This window comes from Streptopelia decaocto, assembly GCF_964273445.1.
Source record: "Streptopelia decaocto genome assembly, chromosome: 24".
NCBI lineage: Eukaryota > Metazoa > Chordata > Aves > Columbiformes > Columbidae > Streptopelia > Streptopelia decaocto.
The window spans coordinates 423,183-437,941 of record NC_138679.1 but is presented as its reverse complement, the minus strand read 5'-3'; the positions used below and the strand labels follow the sequence as shown (position 1 = coordinate 437,941).

At 67.7% G+C, this 14,759-nt stretch overlaps 2 protein-coding genes across 4 annotated transcripts in view; one reads left to right on the top strand and one right to left on the bottom strand.

Moving 5' to 3' along the window:
- AP1M1 (adaptor related protein complex 1 subunit mu 1) overlaps positions 1-6,340 on the bottom strand; it is a 60,038-nt gene extending 53,698 nt beyond the window's left edge. The window contains exon 1 of the mRNA XM_082071735.1: positions 6,330-6,340. The gene's annotated coding sequence lies outside the window, so the exon portion shown is untranslated. The remainder of the gene's footprint in view (positions 1-6,329) is intronic.
- Positions 2,401-13,862, top strand: MKNK2 (MAPK interacting serine/threonine kinase 2). 3 transcript variants are annotated; one of them, XR_014185965.1, is made up of 15 exons: positions 2,401-2,476; positions 2,558-2,749; positions 4,781-4,862; positions 5,028-5,129; positions 5,236-5,333; positions 6,237-6,316; positions 6,727-6,800; positions 6,880-6,984; positions 7,304-7,359; positions 7,520-7,615; positions 9,402-9,596; positions 9,698-9,862; positions 9,949-9,992; positions 10,229-13,448; positions 13,516-13,862. XR_014185965.1 is itself a non-coding variant. In XM_082071734.1 (14 exons), exons 2-14 carry the CDS (start codon positions 2,702-2,704, stop codon positions 10,494-10,496), a joined length of 1,413 nt encoding a protein of 470 aa, XP_081927860.1. In that variant the 5' UTR covers positions 2,401-2,476; positions 2,558-2,701; the 3' UTR covers positions 10,497-13,862. The 3 variants fall into 3 exon arrangements, 1 of the variants encoding a protein (XP_081927860.1); XR_014185966.1 differs by having other exon boundaries at positions 10,229-13,481; XM_082071734.1 differs by having other exon boundaries at positions 10,229-13,862.
- The last annotated feature ends 897 nt before the right edge of the window (positions 13,863-14,759 follow it).

The window sequence follows — 14,759 nt, the reverse complement described above, 5'->3', positions numbered from 1 at the left end:
GCAGCGCAGAGTGTGCAGTGAGCGTGGTGTGAGTGTGCAGTGAGTGTGCAGGGAGCGTGGTGTGAGTGTGCAGTGAGCGTGCAATGAGCGTGGTGTGAGTGTGAGTGTGAGTGTGCAGTGAGCGTGCAGTGAGCGTGGTGTGAGTGTGAGTGTGCAGGGAGTGTGGTGTGAGTGTGAGTGTGCAGGGAGCGTGGTGTGAGTGTGAGTGTGCAGTGAGTGTGATGTGAGTGTGCAGGGACGGCAGGAGCAGCCGGTGAGTGAGGAACATGAGCAGTGAGCACAGAGGGAGCGGGCAGAGTGTGCAGAGAGTGCAGAGAGTGCAGAGTGTGCAGAGTGTGCAGAGTGTGCGGAGTGTGCAGAGAGTGCAGAGCATGCAAAGAGCGTGCGAGTGCGGAGCGAGCGTGCCAGGCGTGCCGCAGACACGCAGGGTCACACGAGGGCCACACGGCAAGCAGAGAACGCGCAGCGCGCGTGCAGTGACGTGCGGAGAGGACGCAGTGACCGTGCGGAGAGCACGCAGGTGACACGCAGGAGACGCGCGCGTGGCACAACATGCAGCCAGCGCATGGAGAACGTGCACTGCACACGCAGCGTGCACACGGCGCACACGCAGCCTGCAGGCTGCACGCGCTCCAGCACCCGCGTGGCAGCGGGATCCCCGGGGCTCCGGCCCTGGGTGTCCCCAGCGCGCCGGGCACCCTCGGCTGCCCCCCCAGGGCTGTGAGCACCAGCGCGGCCGCCCTGTCATTACCGGCTCGGTGACCTACATGGTAGCGTGCGCAATTTTGGAGGCATGCGGCTCCTCCGCCCGTGCCAGAGCGGCCCGACGGGTGCCAGCGCCCAGCACGCCCCGCGGCCCCATCCCTGTCCCTGTCCCTCCTCTGACCCTGCAAGTCTCCCTGTCCTGCAGCACCACATCTCCCCCCCATGCCAGCCTGGGTTAATTGGGGACCCCTCATTAGCAGCACTAGTAAAGAAAGGTTTGTGGTGCCTGGTTTTCCCTGGCTGCCCTGTTTGCAAGGGGGATGTGGGGGTGGCTGTCGGGGCCCCCCAAAGCAGGAATTCGGGTGGATTTGGGGGGAATGGGGGGCTTGTGGGGGTGGCCAGGACCACACTGTAGTGGCCACACACCAGGATGGCACTGGTGGCTTTGGGGGGGCTGCAAACCCCTCAGCGAAATGTCCCCGAACAGCGTGGGGGGGGGAGAAGGAGAAGCTGCCGAAGGTCAGAGCGTGGCAGTGGGGCCGGGGACAGAGCGTGGCAGTGGAGCTGGGGGACAGAGCGTGGCAGTGGGGCCGGGGTCAGAGCGTGGCAGTGGGGCCGGGCCGCGTTGCGGGGGTGCCGCAGGGAGCCCCGGGAGGCGGCTGCGGCGGAGCGGGGCCCCGCTGGGTGCGCAATGGCGGCAGCGGGGCCGGCAGCCAATGCGCGGCGCGGCCGGTGAAGTCATGCACCGCGGTGCCGCCGCCATTGGCCCCGGTGCTGCCGCTCGGCGCAACGAGAACGTCTGTTCTCAGCCCGGGCTGGCGTCACGCGAGATGGGGGGGACACGGACACCCCCACGGTGACGGCCTCTCACGGTGCCACCGAGCCTGGGGTGGGGGTCCCACTCCTGAGTGCCCCCCGCTGCGGGCTGTGCCCAGCAGGGCCTGGGTGGCCTGCAGGGACAGACGGACGTGACCCCGTGCCCCCCCGGCACAGGCCTGGCTGTGGGGCTGAGCGCTGTCCCACTCGTGTCACGTGTGGGCTGGGGGGGCAGGGTCTGGGGGCTGCAGGACATGAACACAGAACTGGGGCGTCCCAGAGTGCAGGGGGGACCCAAAGGGGTGTCCCTGTCCCTGGGGGCAGTACGGGCTGCCCAGGGGGGTCCCTGTCCCTGTGTCCAGGTGTGACACGGGGGGTGGTTGGGGTGCCGGGGGGGTGTCCTTGTTCCCTGATGCGGTGCAGGGGGGTCTGAGGTGACCCTGTCCCTGGGTGCGATGTGGGGGGGAGACTGGGGGATGGTCCCATCTCTGGGTGCAGTACAAGGGGGTGCCTGTCCCTGGCTGCAGCACAGGGGGTGACGGGAGCGGGGGTGCAGGGAGCCCCTGGGGGGTGTCCCTGTCCCTGGCTGCAGCACAGGAAAGTGTCTGGGGCGGGGGGGCGAGCCCCCGGGGCTGCACGGAGGGCACCGGCGGGGGGGGAGCGGGGCGCTGTTTGTGTCCCCGGTGCAGCTCGGGGGGGGGCGGGCAGGGTGTCCGTGTCCTCGGTGGGGACCCGAGCAGGGTATTTGTGTTCCGGGGGAGGTGTCCCTGCCCGGGCGCAGCGCGGGGGGTGGCGGGGGCGGTGCGGGGCGGTGCGGGGCGGGCCGGGGCCGCCGCTATAAAGGCGTCGGGGGCGGCGGCGCCGTGTCCCCTCCCGGCGGCGCGGAGCGGAGCGGAGCGGGCGGCGGTGCGGGCTGCGGTTCCACCAGCAGCGGCGGCTCCGCGGGGCCGCGCCGGTGAGCGCCGCCGGGCGGGAACGGGGCGCCGCGCTCCGTGCGGGACTGCGGCCGCTGACCCGCCCCCCACCTCTCCCGCAGGTCTCGGCCACCCCGGACTCCCCCGGCTCTGCCCGTCCCTCCGCCTCCCTTCCCCCACCCGCTTTTTGTTATTTTGTTTTTGTTTTTTTCCCCTCCCGTTTCTCCCCGCAACGTCGCCCCCCGCCGCCCCCCCCCCGCAGCAAGATGGTGCAGAAGAAATCAGAGATCCCCGGGTTCCACCGATCCTTCAAGGTAAGGGACGCCCCCTCCCCGGGGCCGCGCCGCGGGGGCTCCGGTCGCTGCGGGGTGCGGGGGGGCCGGTGCGGGCCCGCGGCAGATCCTGCGCTGGATCGTGCGCTCGCTCAGCTCCGCAGCCCCTGCCCGGGGAGGGGACGCGAGCCGCCCCCCGCGCCCCCGGCAGCGCAGGAGGGAAGCGCCGGGGGTGCTGCCACCCGAGCCGCGCCGTGGGACCCCCTGTCCCCGGCCCGCGGATCGGGCGCTCTCGGGGTCGGGTGCACAGATCAGATCACCCCCGGGGGGGCACTGGGGTGCTGCAGCTCCCCGGGGGCGCCCCGTGGGTGGGTGGCTGGGCTGCACCGCCCCCTGCCCAGCTGCTCCCATCTGCCCCGACCCGTGAGCGGGGCGCTGGGGTGCAGCGGGTGGGGGGGCTGCCCGCGGGGTGGGGGGGCGGCAGGGGCTCCCCAGGATCTATTGTGCAGCCGGCTTGTAGAGGCCAGATCCTGGCAGCGCCAAGCACCCGTTCTCATCCTGGGGCTGCGGCTGCACCCGGGGTGCCCGGGGCCCATCACACGGCGCCCGTCCCGGCCACTGTCACGGTGTGAGGGTGCGGGGGGGTCAGATCCTGCCGGGTCCCGCTCCCCGAGCACCCGCTCCGGTCCCGGCGTGCGGCCCAGCGGCTCCGTGGGATCTTTGTTTAGTTTGGCTCCCGGCGCTCCGAGGGACGCTGGGAGCTCACCCGAAACCTGCCCGGCTTATTTTAGCTGACACCTAATCCTGCTTTTAAGGCTTTTTGGCCGGGGTTTGGCTCCCTCCCCTCCACCCCCCGGCTGGCCGGGCACGGGGACGGGAGCCGGGGACACCTCGGATGCGCTGATGGAGCCGGTGCACGGCGCCTGCGTCTCCCATCCCCCAAACCTTTTGTGTGCGGGTGCTGCAGCAGCTGGCAGGGCCCGTGTCCCCCGCGTGTCCCCATGCTGCCCCCGGCACAGGGGCTGCAGACAGAGCTGCTGCTCCGGGGGGGCCGCTGGCAGCCGGCCGGCAGTGCTGCCCTCTGCAAACCCAGAGTGGATCTGGAGGAGGGCAGAGCCCTGGCCCGGAGTGTGTTCTGGCCGCAGGGATCTGAGTGGTGCCGGGTGGGGGGTTCTGGCGTGGCCCCCCCGCAGCCCGCGGGGATCTCCCAGAGCCGCCCCGGCAGTAAACAGGCGCTTTCTGGCTCTTTCTGGCGGCGGCCGGGGTTCCGGGGTTCGCGGCTCCGGGCGCGGGGCTGGCAGCCGGCCCGGGCACCGGGGCTCCGGGCGGGTTCGGGAGCGCTGCTGGGAGCCGCCACCTCCACCCAAACAGATTTCGCAACCCCACCGAGGACGGGGCCCTTGGGCACCCCCTTGTCCTGCAGTGGGGCGGCTGGGGGAGCGGGGGACAGAGGGTCCCTGTGTTCCCTCTGGGGTGCTGGGACTGGAGCCGCTGGGGTTTGGGGTGGGGGAGGTGGCGGTTCCCACACCCTTTGCTGGTCCGGGGCACAGGGAGGGGTTGGGGTGGGGCCCGATCCTGCCAGGTCTGGGTGTCCGGTGGGCACGGCGCTCAGCAGAGTGGGGCTGAGCAGCTCAGGCCCACCGTGACCTTGGGGGAGCCGGAGGACACGGTGCGGTGGCTCTGGAGCCCGTCCTGCCCTCTGGCTTTTCTTCCTGCCCCTCTCGCTGAAGTTCAGGCCTGGGTGGAGATGTGGGGTTGGGTTGGTGCAGGTGGCCCCAGCCCCTCTCATCATCCCCTGTTTGCTGGCGTGGAGACATCACCCCGCAGCACCATCCCCATCGGGTGACATGGTCAAACCCTTCCTCCTCCTCCTCCTCCTCCTCCTGCTGGCTCTCCCTTGGGCCTCCGCCGCGTCCCTCCGGCGGCCGCAGGACCTGGTGTCTTGTCCCGGTGGGGCAGGTGAGCGGAGCCTGTGCCAAGACCACGGGTGTTCCGGGCTCCGTGTCCGCGCTGGGCGGCCGGTGGCAGCTGATCCGGCAGCTGCCATCTCACTCCTGTTCTTGGCCCCCGCAGGGACAAAACCCTTTCGACCTGGAGTTCGACCAGTCCAGCCACCTGGAGCCCGTCTTCAACTTCGAGTGCCCGCCCCGTCCCGGTGAGCGCGGGTGCCGGGGGCTGCGCCCGGGGGCTCCTCCCGCCCCGCCCCCTGCATGTTGGCCCTTGCGCTCCCCCAAAGGCTCGGGGGGGCTGTGCCGGGTGGTGATGCTGCTCCCATGGGGCGAATGGGGTGACTCGTGCTGGTGGTTTTGCTCCGGCACAGACATGCCTTCAAGTCAACCCATCGATATCCCCGACGCCAAGAAAAGAAACAAGAAGAAGAAGCGCTGCAGAGCCACCGACAGCTTCTCGGGCAGGTTTGAAGGTGAGCGGGGCCGCCGGGGCCCCCAGGGCTGGGTCCTCGCGGAGGGGACGGCCGCGGTGTCCCCGCTGCGGCGCAGCCGGCGGCTCAGGCGGCCTCTCCCCTGCAGACGTTTACCAGCTGCAGGAGGAGGTGCTGGGAGAAGGGGCCCACGCCAGAGTCCAGTCCTGCGTGAACCTCATCACCAACAAGGAGTACGCGGTGAAGGTAAAGCTCGTGCCGCTCAGGCTGCAGCCCCGGCTCCGGCCCCCCCCGCCTCAGTTTCCCTTTCTGGCTCTGCATCTCGCGCTCTCCTGGCTCCCACGGCCACCTGGTGCCGGCCCAGGTGCCAGTTCATGGGCTGGAGGGGAAGGAGCGCGCAGGGCCGGGCAGGGCGAGTGGCGCCGTCCTCTGCCACCGCCCGGCTCCGGGACCTCGGTCAGCCCCCTTAGCCACACTCCTGTCCCTCTCCATTAGGGCAGGTGGGAGATTAAATTAACCCTTTGGGTGCATCTGGGGGCTCAGGGCAAGCAGGGGCATGTGGAGCCAGCAGGGTGGCCAGTCCCGCTCACCCCGGAGGGGCCTCCGTGCCCTGGCAAGCATGTGGGTGCTGGAGGGGGTCAGGGCGAACCCGCTGCTTTTGGGGCCAGGGCTGGTGATCCCGTGGCACAAGGGGCTGGGACAGCCGCCGTGTCAAAGTGCAGCCAAATGCAAGGGGAACTTGGCTTCTCCTGTCACCCTGGAGGGACCTTTGGGTGCCCCAGTGGGGAAACCGAGGCAGCGGGGAGGGCTGCTCGGCAGCAGGTGCTGGTGGGGACCCCCGCTGTGAGGACCCCCGCCCGCCCCGTGGTGTGTCCGGCAGGCCGCGCGTGCCAGCGCCCGGCGGGGCCGCGGGCCCGTCTGTGCCGGTGTCACATGGAGCCGGCCTTGGCAGCGGCCGCGGGGAGCGGTTTGGCACGGCTGCGGGAACAGCCTGTTCTGCTGCCTTAACCCCTTCGCGCCGCCCCGCCGGCCTCCGCCCGGCGCTGGGGTCCCGGCGCTGGGGTCCCGCGCTGCCTGGGCGGGTGCGGTGGCCGCCAGCCCCGGCCCCCACCCCGCCGCCATCCCCTGAGTGTCCCCCTTGCATCGCAGATCATCGAGAAGCGCCTGGGTCACATCCGCAGCAGGGTGTTCCGGGAGGTGGAGATGCTGTACCAGTGCCAGGGACACAGGTACTGCGGGGCAGCCGCCGTGTCCCCGGCTCCGGGGCTGACGCTCGAGACCTCCCGGGCTGCGGCCCGGCTGCCCTCCCCCTGGCCCCACCGGGGCACCTCGTAGCTCCATTAAACCGTTTGCCATGGCAACGTGGGCCGAGTTGGAGGGTGCTGGGGGCGCTGAGCCGACACTGGGATTTCTGGAGGTGGGGGGTGAGCCAGGAGGGTCTGTGAGCAATTAGGGAGCAGAGCTGAGCGCTCAAAGTCCTTTCTCCCCCCTGGAATGTGGCCGGGGGGCCCAGCCGTGTGGTTTCAATCACTGGAAGCCTTATTTTCCAGTCCGAGTGTCCCCCGGGACCCATGCTGGCGGGGGCTGCGGGGACCCCGCGGCCTCGGGGGATGCTGGGCCGACACCCCTGTCGCTGCAGGAACGTCCTGGAGCTGATCGAGTTCTTTGAGGAGGAGGAGAGGTTTTACCTGGTGTTCGAGAAGATGAGAGGAGGTGAGTGCGGTGCCAGAAAACGGGGAGTCGGGGTGTTTGGAGCCCCTCCGAGCCCCCGCTCTGCTCCCGCCCACCCCAGGCTCCATCCTGACCCACATCCACCGGAGACGCCACTTCAACGAGCTGGAGGCCAGCGTGGTGGTGCGGGACATCGCCAGCGCCCTGCACTTCTTGCACAACAAGGGTGAGCTGGGACAGCCGGTGCAGCCGTGCCCCCCCCCAACCCGGTGCAGCCGTGCCCCCCCCCCCCCCCCGGCGCTGCCGTGCCCCCCGGTGCCTCCCTCCCGCTCCTGCCGGCCCCAGCCGCGCTGCGTCGCGGGGTGCGTGTGGTGCGGAGCCTGTTCCTCCGGTTCCACCGGGATTCGGGGCCAGCGGAGGCTCTTTGCCCCGACGCAGGTGGTGATTTGGGTGAGGGAGGGGGGCCCTGTGCCACCCCCAGACCTTTTGCCATGGAGGTCTTGTGGGGGGGATTTCTGCCTCCATCGTCTGTTCTCCCCCCACAGGAATCGCACACAGGGATCTAAAACCAGAAAATATCCTGTGCGAGAGCCTGGACCAGGCGAGTGGGGACGGGGGGTGGGGGGGCGCGGGTGCCCCGGGGATGCTGCAGCACACGGTGCTGTGCACATGGGACAACGAGCAGCTGGGGGGGTGAAAGCTGGGCCAAGGGTCCCCGGGGGTGCTGGGGGGTCACTGGCCGCTCCTCTTCACCCCTCCAGGTCTCCCCGGTGAAGATCTGCGACTTTGACCTGGGAAGTGGCATCAAACTCAATGGCGACTGCTCCCCCATTTCCACCCCGGAGCTGCTCACCCCGGTGAGCACCCAAACGCGGGGCGGGGGGGCTGTTCCTGGGGGGGCTGTTCCTGGGGGGCCGTCCCGGTTCCCCGCGGGCGCTGGGGACACAGGGCTGTGTGGACGCCCCATCGCTCCCATGGCCGTGCTGCACGTCCCCGCGGCGGCGGGCGGGATGCGGTTGCGTAACGCGGGGGGGCCGGGGGCTGGCGCGGCGCCCGGGCTGCCGTGAGCCTTAGCAACAGCCAGCGCGGAGCCCGGCGCGGGCAAAGTGGGTCAGGAGAGAGCCCGGGGGGGCACCGTGGCTCCCGGGGGGGGCGGGAGGGGGCTGGGCGCCCGCTGCGGGGCTGGCGGCGCAGACCCTGCGGGCTGGACACCCCAAGAGCTCCTGGGGTGACCCCGTGCTGCAGGGAGCTTGTCCCACCCTCCGAGGGGACGCTGAGCGTGACCCCCCCAAAAGCCGCACTCCTCTTATCGGCAGCAGCAGGGCCCCCGCGCAGGGTGTTGCCTGCACCCCGCTGGTTCCTGGGGTGCTCACGTGCCAGGGAGGGCAGAGCCCGGCCAATGCAGGGTGCAGAACAGCAGCGGGGGGGCGAATCCCCCGGCCCCGCTGCCCCGCGTCCCCCTGTCCTGGGGGCGAATCCCCCGCTCCCCACGTTCCCCGTCCCGCGGCAGCGCCGTGTCTGCGCGGCCCCGCGCCCGCACTCGCCGCCGGTGCCCGCAGGGTTAAGCGCCGCGGGGGGGTTGTGCTGGGGTTGGCTTGGTGGTTGGCTTTTTTTTTCTCTTTCCTGCTGTGGCATCAGCTGCTGGAGCTGAGAGAGGCCTCTGCTCGTTAGGAGGCCTCTGCTCGTTAGGAGGCCTCTGCTCGTTAGGAGGCCTCTGCTCGTTAGGGGTGATTATCTGCTGCATGCAGATTTTTTGCTCCCATGTCACGAGGCCCGTGTGGCTGCGGGTCACGTGCGCTGGAACGGCCCAGAGTCCCCGCGCTGGGGACAGAGGGGACGGGGCTCTGGGCTTGGACGCCTGAGCTCCTCCGACACCGGCTCTGGATCCGTCAGGGATCGGGCAGGGATCGGGCAGGGAGCCGGCAGGGCAGGCTCGTCCGCCGCCCGCGCTGTTGCTGTTCCTTGGCCGCTCCCAGGCGATGGGGCGGCCGCTGAGCCGGTCGGGTGAGGGCTGTGGGCTGTGGGTGTGGGTCTGGCCGCCCCAGTGCTGCCTGGGCGGGGCTTGTGCCCCTTCAGAGTCACGGGATCGTTTGGGTTGGAAAAGCTGCTCAAGATCATGGAGCCCAACCATTCCCCACCCCATCCCTGCCCGTGTCCTGAGAACCTCGTATCCGTCTGTCCAGCCCTCCAGGGATGGTGACTCCAGCACTGCCCTGGGCAGCCTGTTCAATGCCCCACAGCCCTTTGGGGAAGAAACTGTTCCCAGATCCAACTCAACCTCCCCTGGTGCAACTTGAGGCCGTTTGCTCTTTAGGTTTATTTTTCAGGGGCAGCAGGTCTGTGGCGTCCCCTGCATAGTGGGGCTGGTGGGAATCGCAGAATGTCCTGAGCTGGGAGGGACCCACGAGGGTCATCGGGTCCAACTTCTGTCCCTGCACAGCACAGCCCCAACGTTCACACCCGTCACGTGCCGATCTGCCCAGGAAGCGGCTGTATCTGCACCCTCGGTTTGGGGCGCAGCTGTATCTGCACCCTCGGTTTGGGGCGCAGCTGTGTACCTCCAGCAGGACCCCCTTGACCACCCCAGCTCTTCCCCTGTCCCCCGGGGCCCCCCCGCCACGCTGACCCCTCCTGTCCCCGCAGTGCGGCTCCGCCGAGTACATGGCCCCGGAGGTGGTGGAGGCGTTCAACGAGGAGGCGTCCATCTACGACAAGCGCTGCGACCTGTGGAGCCTGGGCGTCATCCTGTACATCATGCTCAGCGGGTACCCCCCCTTCGTGGGCCACTGCGGCTCCGACTGCGGCTGGGACCGGGGCGAGGCGTGTCACACCTGCCAGGTGCGCGGGACCCGGCTGCTCCGGCACCGCTGCTCCGGCACCGCTGCTCCGGCAGCGCCACTCCTGGACCAGCCTGGTTATTTCATTTGTTTTCTCCCCAGAACATGCTGTTCGAGAGCATCCAGGAGGGGAAGTACGAGTTTCCCGACAAGGACTGGGCGCACATCTCCTTCGGAGCCAAAGACCTCATTTCCAAGCTGCTGGTGAGAGACGCCAAGAAGCGGCTGAGCGCGGCGCAGGTCCTGGAGCACCCCTGGGTGCAGGGGGTGAGTGCTGCCTCCCCCCCCCGCTCCAAAACCGGGGTGGTTGACCCCCGCGGGGTGCCCGCTCTGACCGCTGCGTTTCCTTGCAGTGCGCCCCGGATAACACGCTGCCGACCCCCATCATCCTGCAGAGGTGAGCAGGGTGGCTCGGGGTGGGGGGACACATCCCACCCCCCATAATCCCGCTCCTGTCCCCTCCTGCTGCTTTTCAGGGACTCTGCTGCAGCGGTTGCAGCACAAAGTTCAGGTTCAAGCTGTGGTTTTGGTGCCTGGCGGGTCCGGCGTGGGGTGCACGCGAGGGGGACACCCCAGTATCTGACCCCAACCTCCCTCCGGCCCCCAGCCCACGCTGAGCCCCTTCCCCCGCAGGAACAGCAGTGCCAAAGAGCTCACCTCCTTCGCCGCCGAGGCCATCGCCGTCAACCGGCAGCTGACGCGGCGCGACGAGGACGAGGAGGAGGAGGCGGAGGAGGAAGCACGACCCATCATCATCAAAGCTACCTCACGGGCCATGCAGCTCTCCCCCCCCTCCGAGTCCAAGCTGGCCAAGCGGCGGCAGAGGAGCAGCCTGGCCAAGGCGGTGGCCGCCGGGCAGCACCTGGTGGCCCCGCTGGTCCTGGTGGCCGACCAAGCCTGAGCTGCGCCCTCGCGCCTCCGGGCCCACCGCCCCCCCTCTTCCTTTCGCTCTTTCCCCGTCCCCCGAGAGCCCCCGGTTTCCGGCTGGAGACAAGATCAGGACTCGTCCCTGTGGCTGGTTTCCAAGGTTTTGCTGATCTTGTAGGTCTGGGGGTGGGAGGGTTTGTTTAAGGTAGTTTTTTTTAAGGTATTAAACGGAGCATGAGGCCGCTCCACCCAGGGCACACTCGAGGACATCGGACAGACACACGGACTTTTGTTTCCTGACTCTTGGTTTCTGCTCTGACATTTTCCCCCCTCCCTGACACCAAAGGACTCTTTGTATCCGCGGCTGCTTTGACGATTTCAGCTCATTTCATACTGTGAACAAAGGACCCTCGCTCGCGTTTGCAACAACGGGAGCCGCGTTTTAACCTCCTCCCTCCCGCGGAGCTGCGGGTCTTTCTCTGATGTTGGGGTAGATCCCGCAGAAGCCCCTTCCCGGGGTCCGGAGGCCCCTCCCGGGCACGAGGAGCCCCTCCGTCCCACGGTCGGGGGTGTCCCCGGCTGCGCTTTGGGGGCCACGGGGGGGGCTGTGCAGGGAGCTGCTTGGGCGGGGGGTGCCGGTGCCGGCGAGGAGCAGCACCCCGTCCCACCCCGCTCCAGAATAAGCTATTCACCCCCTTTTCCTTAACTGCTGTTGTTGGTTTTAAACTGCCAGCTGTGCTTCTCTCCAGGGCACAGAGAAACGTCTTCCTTCCCTCCCGCGCTCCGGCCGGCGGCTCCGGGGTAAGGTCAGAGCCGGGGGCGCACAAGCGCGGGGGCCATGGGGTTGCACTGGCCCAGGTGTTGCACCCCTGTTTTTTAGGGGCGTCACCAGCGTCTGCGCCCTCACTCCTCAGGGAGGGCTGAGGTCTCTGGAGTGGCCAGAGCACCCACAAAGTTCCTTTGGGAATAGCGGGGTGCTCTGTGGAAAGGGGACGACCCCCGCGAGGAGTGGGGAGCTGTGGAGCGGCGGTGGCCTCGGGCTGGCCCGGCGCTGGCGCAGGAGCGCTCGGGGGTGCCGGGGCGAGCAGCCGGGCTGGCGGCAGCGCCCAGGGGCGCGGCGTGGGGTGAAGGTTTGGGGACGGGCGGTGCGTGCTGTGACGGGTGTCCGGGTGTGATGTTCACGCGTGTGCGTCCGTGTTCACGCGTGTGCCCGTTCAGGCGGTGCGTGCTGTGACGGGTGTCCGGGTGTGATGTTCACGCGTGTGCGTCCGTGTTCACGCGTGTGCCCGTTCAGGCGGTGCGTGCTGTGACGGGTGTCCGGGTGTGATGTTCACGCGTGTGCGTCCGTGTTCACGCGTGTGCCCGTTCTCGGCGCGGCTTTGGGAAGGGAGTGAGCGCAGGGAGGATCCGGGACGCTGAATCGCGATGAGGCTCTTGGCTGGTTTCTGCCATGGATCTGGGCAAGTGGTGCCTCACCCCCCCAAAACACCCCCCGCACCCCGCAAACCTCCGCTCCCCACTGCAGGTGGTGCCACCCGCTGCCGTCCCCGTGTCCCCCCGCGTTGGTGATCTCCTGTCCCTGCCAGCTCCATGCTGTGGCTCTATCGCCGGACAAAGCAGCCTCGGCCCGTGGTGCGCGCAGCGCGGCTCTGGAGCCCTGAGGCTCAGGAGTCACTGTCTCTGAAAAAGAAGTTCTCTTTAATTGTTGCGACTGCTGCCAGCAATACTATGCAATATGTGTTGGGTTGTTTCAGGGAGCTGTGTGAGCGATCTCGGGAGATGATGATCTCGGGTGTTGCTGGAGCTTGGGGCAGGGACTGTGTTTTCTCCCCCTTCCCGGCCCTTCTGAGCTCGTGGGTGGGTTGGGGAGGGCGGCTCCCCCAAAACCACCTTGTGCTTGTGATCCGCCCTCCCCGGTCCCGGCCCAGCGTGGGGGAGCAGCGGGGGACCCCCCAGGCACCCCCACACCCCCAGAGGGCGCCTTCAGAGGAAAAACAAGCAAACAAATCCATCTTGATTGTACATTGTTACTTTTTAGAGCTTATTCTGTTTTATCGGTTGTAGATAATTCCTTGCTGTCTTATATTAAGAAATACTTGAATGACGTACAGTGCGCGATGCCTTGAGCTGGTGCTGTGGACGCTGTTGACGCTGCACGCCGCAGCCTTTTGTTTTCAAGCAGAACCGTGGGAAGGGACGGCGGGGGGGCGTCTCTGAAATGGTTTTGTCCCCCCCGCGCTTTTGTGGGCAAGCGGAGTTTCTGCCTATTCCCATGCTAAGACCGGTCTCTATGTCTGTGTGAAGCGCGCGGTTCTGAAGGCCGGCGTGCGGGCCGGGCTCTTTGCGGGGTGCTCGGCCCAGGCTTGGCTTTGCGTTTCGGCTTGGGGGGTTTGGTTTGACCATGGGACGGGTGCTCCGGAGTGGGGCTGAGTGCTTCAGGGGAGCCTGAGGTGCTCTGGAGCAGGGCTGAGTGCTTCAGGGGAGCCTGAGGTGCTCCGGGGCGGGGCTGAGTGCTTCAGGGGAGTCTGGACTGCTCTGGAGGGGGGGTCAGCTCTGAAACGCCACAGCCCCGCGTGGGCGCCCGTGGTTTGGGCACAGGACGTGGTGGGGGCGCAGGACGTGTGCTCGTGCTCGTGCCGGCTCGGTTCCCGCTCGGTTCCCGCTCCCGGGGGTTTCCAGGCAGGTGCTCCCGACCCGCAGCCACGCGGGGCGGCGCCCGGCCCAGCCCCCTCGCCAGTGCCCTTCGTCCTCCTCTTCCTCTTTCGGGCCTTTCTCCCCATAGAGTGTCTGCTGGGAAAACAACTTCAAAAAATTGTATTTTTTTTTTTTTTTTTTTAAAGCTGGAAATTTTAAGCGTTTTGGCTCCCCCTCCCCCCCCCCGACTGACTCGACTCAGGACTGGTGGGAGCGTTTCGGTGAGGCTGAGCTCCCTTTGCCGGAGCATTTCGGTGAGGCTGAGCTCCCTTTGCCGGAGCGTTTCGGTGAGGCTGAGCTCCCTTTGCCGGAGCGTTTCGGTGAGGCTGAGCTCCCTTTGCCGGAGCGTTTTCGGGGAGGCTGAGCTCCCTTGGCCGGAGCGTTTCGGTGAGACTGAGCTCCCTTCGCCGGAGCGGGAGCAGCTTCCTCCGCCGCTCGGCTGACGGCGCCGCCAAAGCCGGTTCCCGTGAGTCCGTCGGGGGTTTGTGCAGCAGCGGCCTCTGCTTGGGCTGGGAAACAACCCTGGAAAAACAAAAAAACACAAAAAAGAACAAAAAAAGAGAAAACCACACAAAAACAAGCACTTTACTGTATGTACCAGGTGAACTGATACAGCTGAGTTGAAGTTTTCCTTTATAACAATTGTTGATGCCAGAATTTTGTATTCTGTTTTGTAAGAATTTAATAAAAATGCATTGAGACCTTCTGTGGTCGGTGTCGGGGGGTGGGGGGAGCGGAGCCCCAGGGCTGCCCCCTTCCCCCAGCTCCGGCCCCCCCGTGCTGCTCCCGGGGGTGGGGGCCGTGCTGGGGTGACAGGGACACGGGGTGACAGGGACACGGGCCACGCTGGGGTGACAGGGACACGGGGTGACAGGGACACGGGCCACGCTGGGGTGACAGGGACAGGGGCTGGCAGCGGCCCAGCTCCTGCCTCACTTTTCCCAGGGGGTGGTGTGATCGGCCGCATCCCCCGCGGGTCACGCTGCAGCTCCAAACAGCGGCACAGAGGCTGCTGGCTGCCCCCCCCCCCCACGCCTCGCACCCCCCCAGGCCACCGTCCACCCCCCCCGGGCCACCGTCCACCCCCCCCGGGCCACCGTCCACCCCCCAGGCCTGTCAGGTTGCAGAGGGGGCTGAGCACAAGAGCCTATTTTGGGCCGATGCTCAAGCAGCAGCGCAGGTTATTTTAGCCCAGCGTGGGGTTATTTTCAGAGCTGCCCTTCTCTGCACATGCTCTGAGATGGTTTCCAACTACCGAGCGCTTTCTGGGGGTGGTGAACGGGGTGGGGGAAAGAAGGACCACGTGGAGAAATTTACAGAGATTAGAACCCAACCCGCTCCCTGCCCAGAACGCAGCCAGCCCCGTGGGAGGCAGAAGGTCTGCAGGGCAGACAGCGAGCAGGGGGCAGGAGAGGGAAGGTTCTGGAGCAGACGGGTGAAACAGCGGGCACAAGGAGGAGGAAAGCAGTCCCGAGAACCTCCTGTCCGTCTGTCCAGCCCTCCAGGGATGGCGACTCCAGCACTGCCCTGGGCAGCCTGTTCAATGCCCCACAGCCCTTTGGGGAAGAAACTGTTCCCAGATCCAACCTCAACCTCCCCTGGC